This window comes from Falco naumanni, chromosome 1 (assembly GCF_017639655.2).
Source record: "Falco naumanni isolate bFalNau1 chromosome 1, bFalNau1.pat, whole genome shotgun sequence".
Classification (NCBI taxonomy): Eukaryota; Metazoa; Chordata; class Aves; order Falconiformes; family Falconidae; genus Falco; species Falco naumanni.
In genome coordinates this window covers 52,670,389-52,695,826 of record NC_054054.1, presented here as the reverse complement: position 1 = coordinate 52,695,826, position 25,438 = coordinate 52,670,389, and the positions used below count along the sequence as shown (strand labels likewise).

General features: G+C 39.0%; 1 protein-coding gene across 1 annotated transcript in view; it reads left to right on the top strand.

The window, feature by feature from the left end:
• CLNK (cytokine dependent hematopoietic cell linker) overlaps positions 1–25,438 on the top strand; it is a 35,404-nt gene that overhangs the window by 6,485 nt on the left and 3,481 nt on the right. The window contains exons 3-14 of the mRNA XM_040594111.1: positions 937–1,016; positions 1,320–1,365; positions 4,160–4,188; positions 4,515–4,534; positions 6,261–6,389; positions 9,518–9,545; positions 13,013–13,031; positions 14,118–14,193; positions 15,366–15,406; positions 20,011–20,144; positions 20,546–20,623; positions 20,748–20,903. Coding sequence (XP_040450045.1) covers positions 937–1,016; positions 1,320–1,365; positions 4,160–4,188; positions 4,515–4,534; positions 6,261–6,389; positions 9,518–9,545; positions 13,013–13,031; positions 14,118–14,193; positions 15,366–15,406; positions 20,011–20,144; positions 20,546–20,623; positions 20,748–20,903 — 836 coding nt within the window. The remainder of the gene's footprint in view (positions 1–936; positions 1,017–1,319; positions 1,366–4,159; positions 4,189–4,514; positions 4,535–6,260; positions 6,390–9,517; positions 9,546–13,012; positions 13,032–14,117; positions 14,194–15,365; positions 15,407–20,010; positions 20,145–20,545; positions 20,624–20,747; positions 20,904–25,438) is intronic.

Below are 25,438 nucleotides of genomic sequence, written 5' to 3'. Positions count from 1 at the left end.
TTTTGTGGGAGTTAGTTTGATGTCTAAATAGATGGCTTTTAATGTGACTAAACTTAGCAGTGTGTGAGCAGATCACAATCAGTCTGAACATCCAGATATTCTACATTATGTTCCAAAGACACTTTTGTGCATTTTATTTGGAAACCTGAAGTAAATTCCAAATACTTGTTTGATCTTGGTAAAGACTTCCAGTTAGCAGTCAGAATTTTTGGTTGTTTATGTAAGACTGTCCTGAAATAGCAAAAAGACACCATTTTGTGTGTGTGATTTCAGAGAAAAAAAAACATTAAACAAAAAGCTGCTCTTTGCCTGTGTGTTATGCCCGGTAACTATAATGTGGCAGGATACAAGATTGAAGAAAGTTCTGAAAATTTATTTCAGAAAGGCAAAACTCAATGCTAACATCCAATTTTGTCATCTTTCATAGACAAATAACAATGTCCTTGAGACATAAAATTAATGACTCGAAAACACATCCTAGTGTACACGCTGTGCATTTTTTTTAGATAGCCATGGGTGCAGCATTTATTAGAAGCTGAAGTAAAATTAAAAAGCTCTCTAGAGACTAAGCCACCACACCCCTTGCCAAACCAGACTACCACAACAGCAAGGGAAGAACAAAGGTTCAAATGAAAAATTCAGTAATCTATTCACAGTTTAGGTCAAATTTCTTCCTTAACTCTGTAGCAGCTTATGAAGGCTTTTCTTTTTTAACCACAGTGAGGAAGTTAACCATAAAGCTATTACCAGGGTCATGCTTATGCCCTCAATACAGCTACTAAAATAACGGTTGAGTTCTGAAAAGGAAAAAATTAAATTGCTACAAAAAATGGCAAGATCTGACCTGAAAAGCATATTTTGAACATTAAACCCACTTCTCCTTAAAACATAGCATTGCTGAATTACTCAGGCTTGATTTTTCTTCCTCTTTTACAGATAAACATTGTTTAAGGCCTTTAGGCACCGCTTCCCCAACAAATAGCCAGGACACATCTCAGCCCCCTCAATACTTGGCTGTAAGTAAAGATCTAAAACCTTATACACAAACAGGTTTCTCCTTTTCTGTAATATCATTTAAAGTTAAGTGCAGTCTATTTAAAGTCCTAGCCACACAACATTTGATTGTATGAGGTCACACAAGGTCCTGTGAGCTGTTCCTGTTTCACTTTCCACCAATGTTCTCGCCACTTGCTTTCACTTGTTGACTGCTCAGATCTACCAAGAATTAGAGGAATCCCAGTCAGGAGCAGCACCATTTCTACTACACATAGTTTCAAGGATGATGACTAAAACACATCTTTATTTTGTTTTATTAACAGAAGCACACGCCTGTTCTGGAGGGGAGGAGCATGTCAAGTGTTAGAGGTATAATAAAAATAAGACTACCTGTTTCTGCAATCAGAAATAGAAATTGTTGCTTCCATATTTAGCTTTTGTAAGCAAAGATTGCAGATGATAGACTAGACATGGTTTTCAGAACAGCAGCTGCCTTCCAAAATAATCATACTGCAAATTTTGCAATACTGTTTCAATTCTCTAACATCAAAGTAATTATTTACAAAAGGAAACATATTTTATCTCATGAGGTCTCTGTTCCTCAAGGGGCAGGAAAAAAAGCCATTCCGTTTAAAAACTGGGTTTTCCTTTTCCCTACAATTATAAGGAGGGGGATGGGGAAGCCTGTGTCTCCTGAACTGTTCCACCAATAGGCTGCAAGATCCCTGCTATGCTTTGCTTCTCCTTCTCATAATCTTGTTCTTTTTGGCTCCTTAACCTTCTCAGGCATTTTTTATTAATATATTGTAAAGCATAGTCTAATAACTATTTTTAAATAGTAATAACAATTTTAGCAATTCCTATTAAGGATTTACATCCCAGGGTAACTATTTACAAAAGCTACCTGACAATGTTCTCCTACCAAAATATTATAATTCTGTGGTATATCACCTAGCATATATTTTTCCTCCATTGTTTTACCTTTCACTGTAAATTTGCTTCAAAATCCATTAATTTTGAGTCACAAGTGTACCTTTAACTTTTGGGTTTTTTCAGTTTCATTTCTTGTGGTGAAATCAGAAACAGAATACCTTATTCTTCAAGAATCGAATGAGGTGTCCAACTGTTAAATCCTTCAATTGATGGTTACTCAATCATAAGATTATTTTAAAAGTATATAGAAAACTACTTTTAAAATAGTTGATATACTTTACATGTAGCAGTATCTCATGAAGTCAACTACTGAAGGGATAAGTATCTGATTAACCTTGAAAAAGAATGATATTTTTTCTCTTAGCATTTTCAAATCTTTGAACTATATGCTGACTATGGTCAAAAAGAATGCAATTGCCAAGCCAAGAAAATATGATCCTTTCTATGTTTGCTCTAACAGCTGATTTTCAGAGAGTACGTATTATATTTGATCAGAAAATATTTGCCGGGAAAATAATGCAGAGATTTCCATGTAAAATAATTTATTTTTTCCTTTTAGTTCATATTACAATACAAAACATAGAGCCAAATAATTCCTACAGACTGTGAGAAAGTAAGGACTATAAAGCCTGCAAAATGAAAGGTTAGAATTAGATTGACTCTTGTGAGCAAAACCTGATGTAGTTTGTAAAAAAGCTGAATTGAGTGAGAATCAAGTGAACCAGCTTCAAAAGCTGCAGAAATCACTAGGTAAGGTCCCACCGACAGTTTGCCAGTTTATATAAAGCTTCAAATTCCACCAGGATTTAGCAGGTTAGATTTACGTGTTTGCCTGCCTCCATGAGATGTGTGCTGACATTAAGATGAACCAGAGATAGTACAGGCAGGTAAACTAAACTCTGCAGTTTGAGAATGCAACTTATACATATTTTTAGTACCTCCTTAGCTAACACTGCATATAACTACACTTTTACTAACTGTCTCTTAACATTTATGCTTATGCCCAGTGCTATTATGTGGCTTTGCCACAAGATGGCATGAACAGCACAGAAGAATTTTTATCAACAGTTATTTTCTAGAATTGTTAAATATTTAAGGTACCATGATTTTATTCAGAGTAATTTGTTATGGTTTACTTTAAGAAGAACTTAAGATATATTGCATCTCTTTTTGCATTTGGTAGGACTTCAGTATGTAGAACTTACGAAAATATTTTCAAAATCAAAATCAAATGCAAAAAGAGTAAGATAGGGTGTTTTATTAATAACATGTCCTATGTTCATTTACATAATCAGTCATATTTTCATAAATTTGAAAGCAAAAAGTAGGTTTACTTTCATTGTTTGTCAAGATTTTTACAAATTTCTATATAAAAATCAAAACAGTCAAAAAATGCATCCCAAATAACTTGATAAGCATATATGTAGTCTCTGAATTATATTTAAATTTACAATACCTGAATAAATATCACTGTCAAATTTTTCATTCTGAAATCCAGAGGTAAAACCAAAGATCACTCTGTTTTATCAAGTATCATGACGATTTTACTCCTTTGTTGTAGAATTTAAGCTGAAAAAATCAAACATGTTTTTTCCTGCTTTAACTGATTCTGGGTTATGTCTTTTATGAAATGAATGTCAGTGATATTAAAAAGATTTATTGGCTACAGCACAGGAAGATTCTCAACACTTCTATGATTGCCATAATTATCTAGGTATATTTAGTCTGGTTTATATGGAGAGAAGCACAAATGGTTGAGAATAAGTTGCACCTGCATCCATCAGTGAATCCATCCATAACAAAGGCTAAATAAAGTACAGGTCAAACAAAATCCTCTCCACTTCCAATACGCCTTGTTGGAAGCCCATTGGCCTCATGCACAGAACAGCTAACAGAGAAAATACGCGCTTCAGTGACCTCTCTCGGGTCTAGACTGTGATTTGCCGTCATTCCCACACAGAACAAACTCCCACTGAACTTCCAAAGCTTCCAGCTTCTTCTAGGTTCACATAAATTAACGCTCCCCATTCAGTAACAGGAAAAGTTACAAAGATACAGAGATACAACATAACCTTGGAGCAAAAAGTTCTGGAAGTAGAGTTGGTAGGGGTTGGGGGAAGGGGCTGCAATACTAATAAAATAACAACAACAATACCAGCATAAAGCTATACATTTATTTATGAATTATATGGATAGCACTGTATTAAAGATCATTAATCATTATTTTTAGGAGAAAGAATGAAAATACATGGACCCCAGGTAAGTAGACAGTCATTTAAAATTTTTACAGGTAGTTTTGCCATTTAATATAGTTTTAAAGGCAGGCTACAATCTTGCTAGCAATACCTGAAGGGTAAGAGCACTCACATCTGCAGTCCAAAATTATCTCACTTGCATTCATGGTTTACGTAGATGTCCTTTACCACTCAGTGATTTTAAAATGGCATATTGAACTATGACATATGCTGTAGAGCACATGAACCCTTTGTTGACACAGGCATGTCTGCTTGATTTAAACTCTTTACATTTCTTTTAGTAATACAAATCAAAAACTGACACAGATATTTGTTTCCTCTGTTTTCCAGGACCCTATACCTCCCCCACGGTAAGATTACTTATGAGATTACTCCCCTGCTGTCCTTGGGGAACTCAATGCTAACGAACACTCACATCCATCTGTACCGCCCATGGCAGCGAGATGGCTGGAAGTGAGCTGGCATCCTCTTGCCACCTGGCTCTGTTTGGACTATTTTAGGTTCTGATATGAAATTAGAGAACAAAACGAGCCCTGAGCGTTCACAGCAGCAGCTCAGTGTTGCAGCACTAACAAACTAGTAGGTTGCAACAAGGCTTTTGCCGTTGGTCAGATTCTACTGTCCATGCTGTTTCTCCTTCCTCCAGAGGTCAGAACACACTACTCCTCCATCCAACCCCTTCCCCCACAATCCTCAATGCTATTTAACTACTTACCAGGAACGAGCTACAGCTGCACATCATCCATGTCAGCCAACCCACTGCCTCTGAGGCAAGGCCACAGCTGCATGTTATCAATGCTAATCAACCCACTGCCTTCACTCCTCTACAGCTCAGGGCTGCATCTTCAGAATCAGCTTGGCTGAGCCTACCACCAAGCTGAGAGTCTACAAATGTTGAATCCTGTTCAACACAGATACAAATCGTTGAGGGGGGAGGGGGGGAAAAACCTTCCATCAATTTGTATTGGTGCCTTAGGCTCTGTTTACCGTGATAATAGTGACTTCATTGCCTCTTAAATCTTTCTGCCAGTTTTCTTTGCTACAAACCATGGTCCATATAAATTAACTGGAATATTGCCATTTACTCCCACAGAAGGTGGACCAAGCTCTGTTCCATGAATATATGTTTCTATGATATGCCCACAAACAAAAAATTGTTTCTTCATTTTTTCAACCCCAAACACTAACTGCTACAATTAAGACATCCTTCCAAAAGGTCATCCAGGCCTGACAAGCTTATCCTTCTGTGCCTGCAATGACTGCTGTAAAAGCTATAAAGAAATTTAAAATATGATTGGCATTATAGACATATTCAGATTATTTAAGATTTTAACTTAAGGAATAAGAGTATAAAAGGATAGTGTAGCTTCACAAATTCAAAATTGTAAAAGCACAGAAATCTCATTCCATTCCACAAAATTTCACTATTTGTTTCTGTTCGTATTACAGTGGCCAGGATGGTTCTTAATCCTCTCCCCTGACTTAATTTTGGTCTGTACCACACAAACATGCTGCAGGAGCCCGCTGCAGAAGGGCAGGTCTGCAGGGTAGCATGGAGGCACCTCCAGTGTTACTGACCCAAGCTCCCCATGCTGCAGCTTCCTGCTGGAGCTGGGCTGACTGGCTGGTCTCAGAGCACAGGCAGAGCGTGCCCATGTCTGCCAGAAAACACTGGGCACGTGTTAGCAGTGGGTGTTCTGGGATAAAGAGCATTTTTTCCTGTGCGTCTAAACTGCAGTGTGTTCCCTGGCTGGGCCTTATACACAGCCATATCCATCCAGAAATATCAACAGCCAAGAGCTGTACTTGGCACATACCGGTGAAGCACATGAAAGCAGCGTTAAATGGCATGTAACACAGTACAGTAATGTCTTGCAAATGTAGAATATTATCCAAAATTACTGTTGCTATTGAAGGGCCCCAAGAAGCTCCTGGACCTGAGCTAAGCTCAGCACAAATACATTGAAATACCCTTGGAAAATTCCAGTGGTTTACTCCTTGAGCTTGCACTTATAGCAGTCCCTGCACCTCTTTTACTCCTTAACAGTTCTTAACATTCCCCTTTGACTCCCCTAGACCTCTGAAGACACTGCCAAAGCAGTATCAGCCACTTCCTCCAGAGCCAGAGATAAGCAGACAGCTCTTCTACATGCGGAACACGCTCAGCCAAACTCACACCTTTTCAATATCAGCAAAAGTAACAAGGTATGGGTGCATTCCTCATCCTCGTTCCCTGAGAACCAAAACACTCCCTCCGGTCAAACCACAAGTCTTCACTGCCATCACACCTCTGCTTTTACTTAAGAAAACAAAAGTTATTCTTTAGACAGCTGTGAATAATTGAGAGAAGTGGTATTTAGCGTAATGTGACACAGGCATTTTTTTAAAGAAAAAACTGCCAAAATAATGGTAAAGGAGTAACAAAGTAGGCAGAACTTCCACGAACACTTTGTTTAAGGTTTCTCCTACTTTTCTGTAGTAACATTTAGAGGTTTTGCAACCCCTTCTAAGTAGAAACAATAGCGCTTGCTCAGCACAGTTGGTAAATCAAGTGACAGGGAAATACAGTGACTGCAGCAGAGATACAGAAAGGCACTCCATATCCCGGGGACATTCCATTCAGCAAAAGAAATTACTAATCTTTAGCCAGAAGTCTTGCTCCAGCCCATGAGACCATGAATCCAGACCACGAGTTGCTTCTTACTCTTTCCATCTTGCCGTCCTCCCTCATACCACACCCATGTTCATTCAGCATCCTGACACAGCAGTGTGGATGAGCACCAAGTCCTGAAGCACAAACCTCTTGTGTCCAGCTGCACGACCAAGCATATGCATATGTCAGGTTATGAGTTTGATTGCTTTTTTCACACAACACTCTTACCCAGTTAGACGAGCACGTATGTGCGCTGCTGCTGCTCACTGCCATGTAACCAGATGCAAATGCACTCTTGCTGTGTGACCAAAATGCACATTCATCATGGGGGTGGTGGTGGGCACATGCTGGGAAGAGGAACGACACACACCCAGGGGCCACAGGGTATAACACTCAAAAGCCTCTCAACGAAAACCTATTGCAGCCAGAAGTCTGAGCACAACTGAGCAGCGTCAATCCTGTCCATCCCTCTTTAAATGGTTTCAATTTCAGTTCATCAGGATGGAATTTCGCTTCATTTTACAAAGGTCACTACAAATCCCGGGGGGAGGGGGGTGTGGGGGGGTGGAGCTTACAAATCAGTGAAATAATCTTCTGCTTAAACTTAAGTATATACTTAAGGAGTGAGGTTAAGTATGGATTGTGGTGGGTTTTTTTCCTGAATGGTGCTTAAATTCTTTCATGGATTAGGTTCCAAAAGCTGCTGGCTGCTAAGACATTTTACTAACATGAAGTAGCTTCATAGTCAGATGTGTGACCTGACCTATAGCTGCAAAGTTCCAAGTCCTATGACTGATTCCCTCCCTTGGTAGGACAGTACATACATTGAAAGCTCTGTGAGAACTGTTATAAACACATTTGCCAGCCAGACATCAGTATACAGAGCCCTTGGATTTGAAAGGTCCTATTGTAAAGCCAATTTCTTTAATATAAATACTTACCATTTCTTATTCTAGAAGTAAAAGGCAGCAGCAAAAATCATAACCACAAAGCTCCACTTCTCATTATAGTTATAGGTATCAAAATAATTCTAATAGTTTGTTGGGGTATTTTGATTATACTAGGCTTTTTAATCACATGAGTAAGAGAGGAGTGGCACACACTAAGACCACATGTGATCTGGGAAGACACTTCCCAAATTTCCCACACAAGCACTTCACTCAAAATATTTCTCACCCATCTTCAGTCCAGTCACAGCTTTTTAAGGAGAAAGCATACGTATGAACTGCATCGTGGAGGAGTACGGCGCTATGACCGTTACCTGCAAGACTCCAAGCAAAGCTGTCAAACCACAGATGTGATTTAGGAGTGTGAGTCCTGTTTTCCAACAAGATTTGGAAGACTTACAAAATTAAACACGTCATTATTTATACAGTCTATAAATAGCCTCATAAAAAATAGGCATGTGCAGGATCCTGGAATGTATTTTAGAAGCTTTGGTGTGATTTCAACTTCTACATGCCTGTGGTAAGCAGGCCATGTGAGTAGCAAGTCATCTCATGGTGGAGGCCAGCCCTGCCAGCACACCTTTATTGCTGCTTCTTTGCCATGTATCCAATGTCCTGAATATAGGCTTTCACACAAGAAATAATGACCTCTGAGACCAAGCTAACAAATTGCAGAAGCTAACACAAAAGCAACTATCCAAACTCAAAACAGTTCCTCTCCTTCCTCCTAGCCTTCCTGAAACTTTCCCCTAACAGACAATTCCCAAATTTCTTGCCTCTTTAAGCCTCCATGCTGATGTTTTCAGCACAGGTACAAGCAAAAGACCCCTTCTCACTGAAAATGTGTTGAAAAATAGCTCCCAGGGTTTTCTATGATGTATTGTCCTTTTGCATTCTCTCTGATTTAGCAAAATAACCTGGTGTCTTATTTTCTCTGTCCAGGAGGTAAGCTAAGCAGGGACTACATCCTGGAGCCTTCAAAAAACTGCTAGATATCCACACCTTATATTACTAAATAACTTCTAAAATCTGGTCCTCTATCTCTTTTATGATGAGATACATGCTACTAAAAAGCATGAGTGTTCATCATATCCAGGATATCTAACAAAAGATGTCAGACTCAATACATTGTCCCTCTTTGAGGGCAGAATATTTTCTGACAAACCTTCTCAGGAAAGAAAGATATCCCTGTTGATCAGGCATATCAGGAGAAGGCAGAAAAATAACTCAAATAACATACTTGAATCAGGACCATGAGGAGCATGTCCATTCCTCCTCTTGGTTCACACCTCCTTTCCTTTGCCCTTTCCATTCTGCCTCTGTGCATGTTTCTTTTGAAACTCTTCAGTCTTCAACGAACTTACCTCTATTTATAGCTAACTTTAAAGTTCATAATAAGACTTTTTGGTATGAGATGAAAAGTGTTTAAGAGAGCCGATAATTATTCATCTCTTTTCCCCTCCTCCCAAAATAAATCCTTAACAAAGACTTTTCTCATTTACCATAATGAATTCAGTGGATGCTATTTTTTTAATGGAAGTCTATAACCTTCTCCTGCAAATAATTTATGTAAAAACATAACCAGCCTCTGAACTTCTATAGCAGTAATAAAATCCTTCCCCTGCTAAGGGCTGTTAATTTTCAGTGATGATGTAATCAAAGTGTTTAAGTACTCAAAGTGATTTCTATTTTATGATAATGAAATGTTTTGCATATAATTCTTTCTTTTCCAGACATCTATCTGTTAAGGAACTAAATGAAGTAAGTAATCATCTTTGTATATATCAGGACCATAAAAAACATACTCATTCCATGGCTGCATAGCCTCTCCTGTAACAGTATTTTAGCTTACTAGGTAAAGATACTGTAAGAATCATATTAGCTTTGGGTCGTAAATGCATCTATCTTTAATGTGTGTAGCATTTTCACTACTGCTACTTTCTGAATAGCAGGTACGTTCCTGAAGTTGCTTGCAGAAACAAAAACATACATACAGCGCAAAGCTACCTTTCCAAGCATCCACATAAAAGCGCATCTTACAACTGACAGATGCTATGTCTAGGGTGCCTATGAACAGTGAGCAGTGGGACAGACGCTCTCATTCAGAGAAGCAGAGATTCCACACATTTTTAAAAGCAGAAAATTGAAATTATAAGGTCAACAGAGGAGTATAATAGTATTACTGTGATGTAAATACAAGGCTACCTCAAAAATAGGATGACCCTTTTCAGTAAGAGGAATAAAAATCAACAAATTTTATATCCAGAATGAACCTCACCTGTTATCCCCCAGCTCCCTTCACCCTCTCCTCCCCCCACTCCTTCCCTAGGGCCTCCCACAAGCCCTGCAAAATCCATCACCCCAGACAAATGGCAGCTTTGCCTGCAAAATAGCCCCAGCAGCAACTGAGGGGGCCACACACTGCTGCTTAGGTGCCTGTGTGGTCCCATGGCTTCCTCCAGCAGAACTCCTCACTGCTGTCCCAGGTGGGGACCACAGCCACAGTGATGCATGGCCCTCGCCACCTGCCGAGCGCCCCACAGCACAGCCCACCTGCCTGAGCTCACACTCCCCTATGTCCCCAAACCTCCTGGGCCACAGGCAGCCCTGTAAGCCTCAGTACATCCACCAAGGGAGCTCTAGGCTCTGCTCCAGGCACCGCTGACACATGCTCTCTCAATGCCAGCAATGCTGAAGCTGAAGCTCTGGGTTCCCCTGTTCGACAGGTTACAAGGGCGCTTCCCTCCCTTCCCAACTCCTCCAAGCTGACCAGTTCTCCTCCCAGCATGGCCACCTCCAGCCCCACTGAGAGAGGTGATGCTGGAAATGCACCTATAGACATATGTAAAGCAGTAACTTTTACACAGACACCGGTAACAGCAAGTGATATTTTTTTTTTTCCAATCCCAGTTTCTATAAAATTTTTTTAATGAGTTCCTTCACTTTCTGCTCAGCCCAATGAAGTCAAGCAGAGGAAATGGGTTTAGCAATAAAGGGGTTTAATTATGACAAGTGGTTTCCTATAAGATGCATTAAGAGATACAGTCCCAACAACAATGCAGTGTTAAAGGAAGTTTGTAAAATTCAGAGACAGGTTATAATTTATGACATTTTGTGTTTCTTACTGAATGTTCTATTTAATGCACTAATATGTTTCTGTTGTGCTGGGTTTTAATCTCATTGCAAGGAAAGAAAGGAATCTCTATACTAGTGAAGCCCAGCCATTCCCCCCCACAGTGGGCTGTAGCACAAATCTATAGACTGGTCTAGCTCTAACTTTCAAGTCCTTTGAGTTTTTCTTCCCCACAGTTCTGACTGGAAGGCTGTCCCAAACCTCACTCTTTCCACAGCTAGAAACTCTTTTAGTTTGAAAGATCAGTACGAAACATGGTTTGATTGCAATATTGTAATTAATGTTTAATGCTAAAAAGATTACATATTGGCAAGATAATACTTTAACACAAAAAAGCTTTGTCTTGGCCTAGATACTGACCCATTACAAACCAAATATGAACACCACCATCACCAACCCAAGAACAATAAATATCTTACATCTGTAATTAATATTTCTGGCTGGGCACTGTACAGCTGCACAAATACTGCAGCTCCTAACAGGCTCTTAGTTTGGCAACATCTTAAGGAGAAATATTGTATATCTCATAACATGGAAAAGATAAAATTTAATTTGGATCACTTCCCATTCATATAGATCTGAAGACACAAATAGTTTGAGCGTGGCGTGGAGAAGGAAGCAAGAGTTTGGTGTCTGAAACAAGACAAATTTCAGACACCTAACAGCTGGTCTAAGAGGTCTGAGAGCAGTACTGCCCTTCACCAGGTCCCAGACAAGCTGTAGAAAGGGTCAAGACAAGCCTCCTGAAGTTGGAAAGGACAAATGCAAAATCCTGCCGCAGGACAGACCAACCCCCTTGGCAGCAAGGACTTGGGAACCATAGACTGAGCACAAGCCACTGGCATGCCTTTGGTGGCCGTAAAGACTAACCGCATCAAGCTGTCTTGACAGAAGCGTAGCCAGGAGATGAAGGAAATACACTTTTACTCATCACTCATTAGACAAAACCTGAAGTACTGCACAAGGCTGCAGTTGACAGAGAGTGGGCAGCAGAGGGTCACCAGTACAGTCAGGGTGTGCCACACCTGCCCTGGGAAATGACGCTGATGAGGCTGGGCTCCCTTAGCCTGGAGGGGGGGTGGCTCTGGGAGAACCCAACAGCAGCTGCCAATGCATAAGAGATCATTATCAAGAAGGCAGAGCATGGCAATTTAGAGAGTGCAGAGTGGAAGTACAAGAAGCAATGATCTTGAAATGAGAGGTTTCAACCAGAAATAAGGACAAAAAAAATTAAGCGAGGGTATTTATGGGGATGTTGGAACAGGTTGCCCAGAGAGGCTGCAAAATCTATGTTCTGGAGGTTTGCGAGACCCAGCTGGTCAAAGCTCTGAGCCTAGGTCTCAGAATTCCCCTTGCTTTAAGCAGGAGCTTGGACTAGAGACCTGCCTATGTCCCTTCTGACCTGAATGAGACTATGAATTTCTAAGTAATGGCTAAACGTTATTGGGGAAGTAACTTCGAAGGCATACTCAAACTGCAACATGTACAAGAGTAAAACAAGTCTTCTCTTAAATATTTAGTCTTGAATCACAGTAACAAACAATTACTATTCCAATGTGAATCAAAATAATACAGAAATACGGTGAAAGTTTGAGTCAAACTCTGGTCTTTAGATGCCTATCATTCAGTTCTTTATAATGCAATATGCTGAATTAAGACTCTCCACACAGTGATTTTGAATGATGTATCTGCCATGACAGTAAAAATAGCCATACCGTCAGGTAAGGAGCCTGAAAAGAACTGACCGATTTTAACCTATGGATAGTGTATCTCCAGTCAATCAAAATCAATCTCTTGATTTAATACAAGATCAATGAAGGAATACCATATTATAAATTAATCTGATGCACGACAGTCATCATGAAATGGTGATCATTGCAGTAAACTGTATATTTACTTATACCCCTAAAACTGAGTTCTCGTTGTTGCCAGTGGACAGAGATAAGGATTCAGCCTGAGTTTCTGACAAAGTGATGAGGTACTAATGATTGAATGTCTATAAATTGGTTTAGAATTAAAAGATAGTTGGGCCTGTTGGGGTAAATTCAAGTTGGTAATCAAAAAAAAATATTTACTATGTTATCATTTTATATAGGCACGTGGAGAAGAACAAGGTTAGTATTTAATATTAATATATCTTTCCTTCATATTCCAAGAACAAAATATTCTATCATTAAGATTCCAGCTGAAGTAATCAGTATAGGAACCTGACATCTACCCTGCTATGTAGCATCAGGCCATCTGGCTCTATATTTAAATTACTAAGAGACATGGGTACGCATCTGCTGAGAATAAAGAGATTCAGAGTGACCTCAACAGTCGTGGAAGACACAGTGGAAAAAAGGAATTTCACTTAGCATTAACTACAGCAATGTGGGGAACCAGGGTATCACATTTGTTCTAAGTAAATCCAAGGTTCCATGGAAAATGCAAGTGAAGGGAAGGATATCCTGAAGAGAAAAAACTGGATTAATCTGATCTACACAGAGAACATCACCCTTCTCTCCATCTTTCTCCTCTTTCATAATTCAAGGGTAAGAATTTTGAAAGAAAGATTTTTTAAAAGTTTTAGGATTTAAAGTTACAAAACCCAAGTTTTCTTCAAAAAAAGTTTTAAAAACACTAATTCTTTAGATGTGCATACAGCTTTGAAAAAACAGCTTAAGCCACTTGCTGTGTCTGCATGCATGAATGTCCATGAAAAAATGTTACACTTAAATATTTTGAAGATAGATACAGGATACAGGATTTTTATGCTGTTTACAACTTTGTGTTAATGAGTTCATAATTTCCTTTGGCATTTCCTTTTGTGGATTAAGGCACAGTTTTTCCCGATTTTCATCTAGAAACAGTATTAACTCCATTAATACATTCAATGCCTATCTATCCTGTCCTATAAAAAGGATTTATGAACCCTCCATATATTTCTAGTACAGCATTCTACATTACTTACCATTATGTTAAACCATACTTGGCATCAGCAAAACCTGTAATGTTCACCATGTAACATTCAGTACTAGTATAAATGTTTCCCACTGAAACCATTAGCTGACTTTAAAGCCAGACTGACTGCAGCCTATTAGGTTTTTCTACTGAACTGCCTCCCCCTCATTATGGAATTTAGTTAATTCACTTCACGGTAGTTGCTAGATACTGTCAAATTACACACAAAAGGAAATAAGTTCTGTTTTTATTTATAGTTACAAAGTTTGGGAAAAACCCTGAAACATCTTTTCAAGCACAGCAGTATAAACTAAAGGATCATCCTGAAACCAGGTATGAATATAAGAATTTCATGAGTTTGTACTAAATGCTTCAAGAACTAAACATTCTGCCCTAGAAAATTATACTTCCCTATGCAATAAAAGCAAAACGATAACATTCTCTGATGCCATGTAGTGATATACTATGTTTTGTCCTTATGCATGACAAGAACCATTTCTGGAACTGCTTTCAAGCTATTGTAATTGCACATTCCGTTTTTATCTTTAATAGCATACTACTGTATTATATTTTTGCCTCACTTTCCATGATAAGATGTTCAATATCCTGTATAAAGAAGCTCTGCCATCTCTGGCCTCAGCATTTCCTCTCCCCCTTATTTTCTATTTTTATATACAAAGAATACACTCTAGGTCTTTCAAAGCCCAATTATTCTTCCAGAGAAATCTGCCACAGTTGCTCCTATTCTTCTTTTCTAACCTACACAAATCTTTCTTTTCTAAGTATGCTTTTAAATCTATAGTCTCCTAAAGTACTCAGCAAAACCCAAAAGTATAAAGTATAGAAAGTATATGAATGATTTAACACCTTTCCCAGACAAATACTGAATTTCTCATCTAGCCTTGTTTACAATGATGGTATTTCTCCAAGATAAAAATGATTGTCTGCAGTAAATGTTACAGTATTTGTGACCCCTAGTATTTTGTTTCTTGTGTGGTACCAGTGGGTCTGTTATGTGAAGTTATCTGGTCTGTGCTCTTCCCAGTGTAACTGTTCTAATTAATAGCACGACAAAATATCAGCTGGGTACTCAGCAGCAGTCTAGAAAATCAGAAAGGGCAGGGAACAACTGCTCCCTGGGTCTTCCTATAGGAGGACTGGGAACATCAGGTGAAATTTGCAGGGAACAGGCTTAAAACAAACAAAAGCAAATTGTGCTTCACTACACATGCAAATAAAATGTGAAACTCTTGCCACATATTCTTGCGGAGAGTAAAAATTTACATAACTTCAAAAAGTGGCTAGTGAAATTAATGAAAGAAAATTCTGTAAAAAAAAATGCTGAATACCAAATTGTCACCCAAAACCCAGGAAGGCTCAAAGCTGCAGACAGTAGAGGAAGGAGTATTCTGGGGAAGCACAGACATGCATTGCTCTCTTTCTTAAATACTGCCAATAACAGAAATAGTTTTCTGACATTACTTTCACTTATTGCTTTTTCCTAGCCTTCAATGTATGCAGACCTCTAAAAACATCTGGAGCTCAGGTAAGAACTGCAGATTGCTTTGAAATCTAAACTGGGCGTCTATAAATAAGAATAAAAAATGGATCCATGTTTCTATGTATGTCTGCATTAGGGATTTTCAATGCACAGAGTTAGTGCAAAGGGATTGTTAAAGAAAGCAACAGAAAACAAGTTAAACAATAGCACAGTCAATAGTAGTGAAGAAACAAGCAGAGTTACTTGCTCAGTTATACCCCATGATCGGCTCAAGTTAAGAAATGCCCAGCCTAGAATGCAAGTGTGAAATCATTGCACACCCCCACACCCAGAAAAGGACAGAGATTTGGACAAGCTACTGAAGGACAGTGGAGAGGAAGAGAAGGCAAATTGCTTGGTCATAAAGAGATGCCCATAGAGAAAGAGCATGCTGTGAGCACAATGGCCTCCTGCTTTTCCAGGCAGAGATGCGATCAGCTGGGCTAGATGGAAACTACAGATATTCAGGACATGATAGAGAAGATACTATGGGTTTAATGCCTTTGTGTAAACAAATAAACTAATCTTTGAATAAATTGCTTTAGATTTATCCCAGATTCCTAGAGGGAAGGATTTGTAGGTGCCATTATCAAACAGGTCTCAAAAAATGATGGTTGGAAATAGGGCTTCCCCTGCACTATGTGGTTTTACCTAAGGGAAAGTACTAGAAGCCAACACTAACACTGCTGCGGTGCCCTGCCAAAAAACAGTCTGGGGAATGGCTTTCTGAGGAACCATGGCAATATCCTTCTGTTGATTTTCCCTAGATTTAAGATTGCCAGAACCGAATCCAACACACAGGAGTAATTTAACTAGATTCATATGCATAGCCTCTATTTTCGAAGACAATACCTCTACAAACACTATGAAATGTTGTTAGCTTTTTGCTGTCATACTATATTGTATCTGTTGTCCACCAACCCCTCTACCTATTTTCCTTTAGAAAAATATGGCTTCATTAGCATTTAACCTGAAGTTGCTAGGTGGCTCGTCCCTACCTTTCAAAATACTTACACCTGCTTTAAAAAGTATTTCCATAAACACACCAGACAGAAAAACATGCCAGCATGTACTTACAGACTTCTGAAAAGCAAAATACGTTTATTAGCCAAACTTCATAAGAATTACGTAAGCAAAAGAAAATACTTATCATTCTGTTGTTGCAAATATGATTTCTTTTTGCAGAACTGCATACTAAAAATGTAAGATGCTAGAAAGGAAACTCTTTGATATATTTGTCTTTCCTAAACAAATTGATTGGTAGAGGTGTATCTATACCTTAGATGGAATACATATAAATAACGACCTTGGTCTTTCTGGTTTTTTGAATGTCATTAGAACGCACCAGCCAAGTTGGCTCATACTGTGTCTTCATTCCTCAAAAAGAAGACAGTTCATGTCTGGGGAGATCCAGAGGCTTTGAATACTGAGGGTTATAAGAAAAATCCACACCAGTAATTTCCCACTGTCCTTGACTACAGTTACCATACCTTTTTCTCCCTTAACTGCCTCTGCAAATGCCCTTTAGTATCAAAAAAACCCAACCTCTGCACTGTGACAAGAACCTATGAGTTGCAGAATGTGAATTTACGGCAAAAGCAAACACCACCACCAGGAAGAACATATGGACTCTATTATTTGTTCAGATACAAGCAGGATTCACCTTAACTTTGGTCATTGCCAGGCTAAACGAGCCCATCTCCCCCAGCTTTGTTTCCCAGTCTCTAGCTTCCCGGTTCTGGTGGTGACCCTCCACTGAGCCACTTCTGGTTACTAACATCCTTCTTGTGCTGGGGGTGCAATTCCATACACCCTCCTCTGCATACCTTCTAATAATCTTTATTCACAGAATCCACAAAGCTCACTTAGGTCTCTGTGTTTAACCCCAGCTGGCAACTAATCACCATGCAGCTGCTTACTCACTCCCCCCTCTCCCCTGGTGGAATGGGGAGGAGAATGGGGAAAAAGGTAAAACTTGGGGGTTGAGATAAGAAAAAAATAATAATTTAAATAAAATGAAATGTAACAACAATTGTAATGAAAAGGAGAGAGAGGGAAAGAGGAATAAAACCCAAAAGAGAAAAAAAAAAGTGATGGACAATTGCTCACTACCCGACGACCGATGCCCAGCCAGTCTGCGCAGCAATAGCCTGCCCAACCAACCCCACCCCACCATTTATATACTCAGCTTGACACTCCATGGTATGGAGTATCCCTCTGGCTAGTTCGGGTCAGCTGTTCTGGCCGTGTCCCCTCCCACCTTCTTGTGCCACTCCAGCCTTGTCACTGGCAGGGCCTGAGAAACTGATAAGTCCTTGAGTTAGTATAAGTGTCACTTAGCAACAACTAATTAAAATATTAGCATGTTATCAACATTACTCTCATACTAAACCCAAAATACAGCATTGTACCAGCTACTGAGAATAAAATTAACTCTATCCCGGCTGAAACCAGTACACTCTGCTGCTGTTCTCAGGAGCCTCTCAGTCTTATTCCTAAGTGCTCCATACCCATCTCCACTTCAGACACTTCCTACCATACCCAACACTGCTCTCGGTCATTCAGGCCCTCTGGTATAGCATAATCTCCTTTTCCCTCCAAATTCCTTGCCTCCCTGAACAACAGGAAGATAACAAAGAAGAGGCCTTTCCCCCTGTTACCCTGCAATTGTCTTTAAAGTCCCGATTTAGATTTTAAAATATTTTAAGTAGTAATATTAACTTTATTAGATTTATACAAATATCTTTTTCTTATCCTACATAAGAACATGAGTGTCAGGTTTATGGTTGTGCTTGACCTTAAAGGTCTTTTCCAACTTAAATGATTCTCTGTATTTCTCTCTGGTAGTTTTACCTTTTATTCCTGATAACAAATGATTTTGTGTAGAAATCTAAAACACTCAAAGTTCTTCAATTTCTCAGCAAGCTCTTGTTAAGTCCATCCCTGCCAGACCCAATACCTGAGCATCTCAAGAGGATTTTCTGCTTCTTGTCCCACAGCTTAAGACACACCAGAGGAAAATTCCACAGAACATACACGGTACCAGTCACAAAGCCAACCTGGTCCTAGCTGTGGGGTCTCTTTTTTAAAATAAAGTATCTAGGCATAGTCACCAAAAATGTAATGTGAACACAAATGCCAAAATCAGGACCCGATAAGCTGAACAGTGACATATTTTCATTTTGACAACTCAAACTGATAGCAGAAACAAAACATAGATGTCTAGCCCCAGAGCCTTTGAACAGTGATTTCATTTCTGAACAGACTGCCTGCCTGCTGAAGATCATGGCTGTCTCTCTACTGAGATCAACGGGCATTGTTTACTGTCTTAAAAAACAATGTAATGCTGTTATAAATCAGAACAAAGTACATGTATGCATGAAACAGTGAAAACTATTCTTCTTCTGTAAAAGAATGTCTTCCAAGTTACATTTCTTTAATATTCTGTCATATGCTATGTATAGACAGAAAAATAATAAACTGATAAAGCATGAACAGATAAAATATAATGAAATGCCACTCTGGCAAACAGTGCTGTCTCTTGTGACAGTAACCAGAAGAAAAAGATGGAAGCCATTGATAATAACATTTTTCTTGTTTATTCTTACAATACAGTAGGTCATTTCTCCCACCAGCATCGCATGAAACAAAAACGCTCTCTGTTGTAGAGCAGGATATGATGGTATTTATTAATCATTTTTTACCCACGTAATGTACCTGCAAACTGCATTTGACCTGGATGTTGAAAGCAAGCCCTTACGTTTCTCAGGCTGTTTCTGCTGCATCCTAATCTGCCTCAGCCTAAGCCTCACACACTACCCCAGGCTTCATGTTCCTGCCCCAGCCCCTGCACTCGCACAGCTCCCCAGTGATATGGTGAGCCGAGTCCAGCTGGTAAATGGCAGTCCTAAATCTAAAGATAGTAAATCACATTTGCATTGGGAGGATGGTTTTCAGCTACATAAGGTCCCTTGGCCAGCTGCCTTCTGAGCAGTGCAGCATGGCGCAGGAACATGCTGCCAGGGACCACCACCTTCACCTTTTCCTTAACGCAAGGGCAACCTCACTTCTTGGTCCTAATTTTGTTAATTGAAACAAATCACACAGCAGACCGAAATTCAATCCTTTAAGGTTTTAAAAGCTTGGTAGAAACAATGCTAGCTGGCAATGGGATAATAAGGGGCTTTAATATGATCCAATGTAACAGCAGCTCTGATCCAACACAAATAAACGGGGCTCAAAAAGTGAAAGCAGAACAGAATGAACCATTACACTTGTCCCATATTTCTTATTTTATTTAGCACTTGCTATATTATCAATAGTTTAATGTTCTACTATACGTGCAAGAACCTGGCAGTGTGATGTCAATTAAAAAACATCAGGAAACTAATGTGTTAAATCTCTTAGCGCATGAATCTGAAATCACCAGTGCTTCATTAGCCCAAGACCACTCATAACTGACAGCTCCAACTTTAAAAGGTTGATATCACAATACTGTATTTCTAAACTGTAGATGCTGTTCTCAGAGTAAGTAAAACTGATAGGGCAAAATGAAATTGTAATTTGTTTAAAAAAATACAATTTTTTTTCTTCTGAATTTACTTTTACAGGGTCCACATTAAACACAGAGAATTTCTCAGTGAAGAGGTCACCATCTCCTACACCACATGCAGCATGCAAAAATAAATCAAAACATTCACTTGTAAAACAGGAAATGCAATCTCTTACCCCATCCACTGAAAAGGTAAAGAACGCTTCACTTCATAGAGAGACAGGTTTTTAGATAACAGAATTATCCCTGTAAGGCACATACACACACAGACCATAAGAACTGCTGTTTACTGAAAACATTCCCCCAAGAAGTTAAATAGTTTGAAAGCTGTGAGTATTCAGCACCCTTGAAAACAGTCCAATATGAGCTCTTAAAATCACAGAGGATTTAGATGTCTAATTTGATTCAGACTTCCTAACAGCACTCCCTGATACAGATACATTACAACTACTTTCACTAGATACGTTACTACTTTTATAGACTGTGCTAAACTTCCTTTAAATGCAGATCAGATATAATCTGTTTTCACTGGCTTTTGCTTCTGCCAACTGTGGTTGATTTCTATACACTGATTATGCTGTCTTAAAATTAAGGATTTAAGCAAATATGAATGGTACCTTGGAGAATATGATCGCCATGAAGCAGAGAAGGCACTGTTACAGGAAAACACTGTAAGTACAATTTATCTCAAAACCTGGGATGTAAATTCTTGGACAACATGTCTATAAACTGTCTGTGATTGCTTACAAGTTTTGTTGTAAACTAACCAATCTGTAACAAATCTGTGTCATACAGGATGAGACATTTTTGGTTAGAGATTGTTCAAGGAAATCAAATGCTGAACCATACGTTTTGGTTGTCTATTATGGAAGAAGAGTATACAATATTAAAGTACGTTTTCTGGAAGAGAGTCAACAATATGCGCTGGGAACAGGCCTCAGAGGAGATGTAGTAAGTAAAACCCCACCTAACAGTCTATTGCTTTTATGTTACACTTCACAAGTTCTTAACACTAAGGATTAGTTACAAACTCTCCCACGTAAACTGGCTGTTTCACTGAAGTTTCTTTTACAATACTCTCGTTTCAAGTATATCTCAAAGTTTCAAGCGACTTCAAGATGGTAATTTAAAACTGAATGTCATATACCATGCTCACATTCAGATTTAAATCAATGTGAAAATTTCCTAAGTACTTGCAATGCTTCTACCTACTCTAAGCAGCACCTGCAAAGCAAACGGGAAAGAAAAAAGTCCTCCCCTTCCAGGTACACATATTATTTTAGCATATTTTTTAACTTGCTATAATATAAGCAGATATTTTAAAATATATAGAACTCCACATATCTGACAGCATGGCCTGTTGCTGCTACTGCTACGTAATATCTTTTACTGTGTGTCTCATGCAGCAAAAGGCAAATTAAGATTTTTTTTAAAAAAAAAAAGAGGAAATAGGACAAAAGTTGTAATGGATATTCAGAAGCAATCAAATCATGTGAGTCACTACCAATCAGTCTTCCAGATATGGCACATTCCAGTTAGAAAATTCCTTTAGATTAACAATGCTTTTTTACATAATTAAATTCAATTATATTAGTAAGAGTCTAACTATTTTTCTACCTATATAGTTAAATAACGAATACTGTATCTGCAGGTCTTTCACAAAAGGGAAAAAAAAAGATAAAACTGAATAATCTCTACAAAGATGTGATAAAAAAAGAATTTAAAAGAACGCTCAGCTGTACAGCAAAAAAAGGAAAGCAACACCCTACTATGAGTGTTATTAGCTATGCAGCTAAGGTGAAGCGTCAAAGCCTCTGTAGCTGAATCTTCAATTATGTCCTTTTCATTCATGTCAATACTCTCAAAATTTATCTTTTCTATATGTAGACTTAAAAAAAAAAAAAAACCCTGAAATCAAAACTGATCCAAGATGACTTCAGAAATTTGGCAGGTCCAAGATTTATGTTTGGATTTTTATTAAAAAAACCATGGATGTCACGGTTTAACCTCAGCTGGTAATTAAGCCCCACGCAGCCATTCGCTCACTCCCCCCTCACCCAGAGGGATGGGGAGGAGAGTTGGAAAGGAACATAAAACTCGAGGGTTAAGAACAATTTAATAATTGAAAGAGAATGAAAATGAAAGACCACTAACAATGATGACAATACCAGTTATAACGAAAAGGGGAAGGGAAAGAATAACATCCAGAGGGGAGGGAAAGGAGGAAAGGAACACGTGGTGCACAACACAAGTGCTCACCATGCGCTGACCGGTGCCCAGCCAGCCCCCGAGCAATGACCTGCCCACCCCAGCCAGACCCCAGCTATATGTACTGGGCATGCCGTCCCATGGTATGGAATATCCCCTTGGCTAGTTCAGGTCAGCTGTCCTGGCTGTGTCCCCTCCCAGCTCCTTGTGCCCTCCAGCCTTTTCACTAGCAAGGCCTGAGAAACTGAAAAGTCTCTACACCAAAGCCAAAACACAGCACCGCACTAGCTCCTGAGAATTGAGTCCATCCCAGCTGAAAACTGGACAATGGAATAGGATCCACGAGCTTTCAGAGATAGGGAGCAAGGTTTACTGGCAAGTTGTTCTTCAAGAACATTGGTTTAACAATTAGGGGGGGAAATATCCTCCATTGTTCGAGCATACTGAAACAGTTTGGGAAGCAAAACGGTATAACAAATCAAGAACTGTACTGCAGGTACCATCATCCCGGCACTGCTGTAGTGAACCATCAGTCTTCCATAAAACATTGGCTGCATTTCTGAACTGAACCTCCCAGATAACTTATACTTTCTCCTAAACTCCAGGAGATTTAGTTTCCCATGGTTCCTAAAAACAGCCCTCAAAAAAAAAAAAAAAATGCTCATATCAGAAATAGTGAGTCACTAAAAGAATGGAACTGAAATATGGTACACTACAGGATAATGTAGTACATGTTTAGTGGTCTACAGAATAAAGACATAAAACTGTATTGTCATCATTTTAACAGATTTAACAATTAAGGCAACTAGAAAATTACCTGAATACATGAACAATTTTTACTGAACTAAAAGGAAGGAAAACACAATCCCTCCCTTCTCAGGAAACACCAAAATACATGACTTGTACACAGAAAGTATGCATCTTAAACAGTGCGTCTGGATTTGCAACAGTCAAATTGGAAAGTTACAATTCCGGAATAAAGATTTCAAGCATCTAATTAACAACCAACAGTATGTCTAAGGCTTGGCTCTACCAGGCCAAATTTGTCACCACAACATGCTACCTTAAGCCTTATGTTTATTATATTTTTTTCTCTTTAACGCAGAAATCCTCCCATAAATCAACTACAACAAAAACTTTTAAGATTTGTCTTGCTCATCAGTTATGTGTAGTACCAGAGAGCCACAGAGGCAGCAGCCTCCTACTTCTGTGCATTATTGTCAGCAGCAAACATGAACATAGAATTAACTAGGCACAAAGCACATATGCAATAATGAAAAATCAGTGGCATCAACCTCGCTCAGAAGAGCTACTTCCATCTCAGGCAGTCTCAAAGGATTCCCCAAAATGCCCTTTCTTGAAAACTGTCACCTCAACTTCTGCACCTCACTTAAGGTTCTTATCTCAGAAGGGTGAAAACGATTTGTAAGGCTGTGAATTACAGCAAAATTGCTGCCTATAATTTTCCAATGCCTGTTAGAATGCTTTAGAGTACTCTGCATCGTTCCTCCACAGGGAAACCCTTTGTTACACTAAATCTTGCAGTGCCCAGTGCAGACAGACCAGCTGCTTTATCTAAATTAGCTGAATACTCCCTCTTCGTCTGCAAAAGAGAAAGAAACCTGGACAACAAGTGCAGACCTATTACATTTCTCAGTTAGTGATTTTATTCAAAGGTTCAGTCTTACAGATTTTATGCAGTAGGTTTTCACTTTTGGATTAGTCTTTGCATCCATTAAAAACATGATTTTCCTTACACATAAATATAATTTTTCCAAGTTTTCTCCATACCATTCCACCTTTTGATTTTTCATATACCATTTATGAGTTCTTAACACTTTGTATCAAAGAAGATTTTCAATTAACATTTTTTTAATTATATAATTCAAATTTTATGAGTGCTTCCATCATTAGTTCTCATGTAGCCCTGTAAGGCCATAAGGTGGCGGTGGGAAGTGTTGATCATCAGACTTTTGTTTATGTTAGAAGTAACTGAAATTCCATGCAGCTAGATTAGTATCAAACGGATATAATGAATACATGTATAGAAAAAAACCCAACATCATTCTGTTAGTGGAGCTCTATCTTTTGCTACCAATTTAGCCACAGATGTTCACACCTACATACATATTTAATAAATTAAACTGAGCTCACTAAAGGCCAAAACACATACAGCTACAAAAGAAAGACTAGATCCCCGAATGGGACATACATGGAATTTAGGCATTTACATTCAAAACTGCTCTCCTGAGCACCCTTTACTTGGCTGTTTCCTTCCTCTGTTCCAGTTAGTTTCAATATTAAGGATCCAGAGATACCTGTAACGCTGCTGCTTTTCATGTACATTGTTCTTTTGAAGACAAAGAAATCAAAACCTTGCTCACATTTAAACCTGATCATGACAAAATGTAAATTTTTTTTATCTCCTTTGCAAAACTGCCATACACAAAATACATGTTTTTGGGCATGCCTGCAGCATCAGGCTCAACTCACAATGCAGTAACTGAAAATTAAAGCCAGAAGTAGGATTCTCTCATTGCCTGTTTTACACACAAGCTTAAGAGCACAGGCCAAAGTGTATCTCTGGATTTCACTGCTGTGGCCACAAGTGTTTCCTCCATTCTCACCACTCCCTATCACCATTTGCAACTAACTTTCATTTTCAAACCACCAGTCATTCAAAGTCACATCCTTTCAACTCAGTTCATCTCAATGTGAGTCAAATGGATACGCTCCACCTACCCTCATCAGCTGTTAAACTGGCCTGACTCATCACAGTAGATAAGGAAACGCTTCTACAATGCCTTCCACTGAAAGTGTTGTCAGAAGTTACCACCAGGAAAACGGGCACAGTGAACATCTCTCAGGGGATTCTAATACTTTTAACCAAGACAGATGTTTTACCTTTTAAACATCTTGTCCACAGCTGAAATGATAGTTCAAGGATGAACTGCTCTCATTCAGGAAGCGTGACCTACAGGCCAGAGTCCTACCACCACCCCAACACAATTCAAAACTACACCTTTAGCAAGCAATCCTTGAGACCCTAATTGCTATCTTCCCAGACCAGTTTGGAGACCAGCAGATAAGACATTCCTGTGACAGCAGAGATCACTTTGAGTCCCTTCAGTGAAGGGAAATGAACACATCTGAAGTACTGAATTTTCTTCAGCTTTATGTCTTCAGGTGTTTTTACATCTAGCAAAGTGTGGGGTAGCATTAAAAGAGCTGAAGACATAAAATTCTGGACCATCAGTGCTCATCATTATGATGTCCAA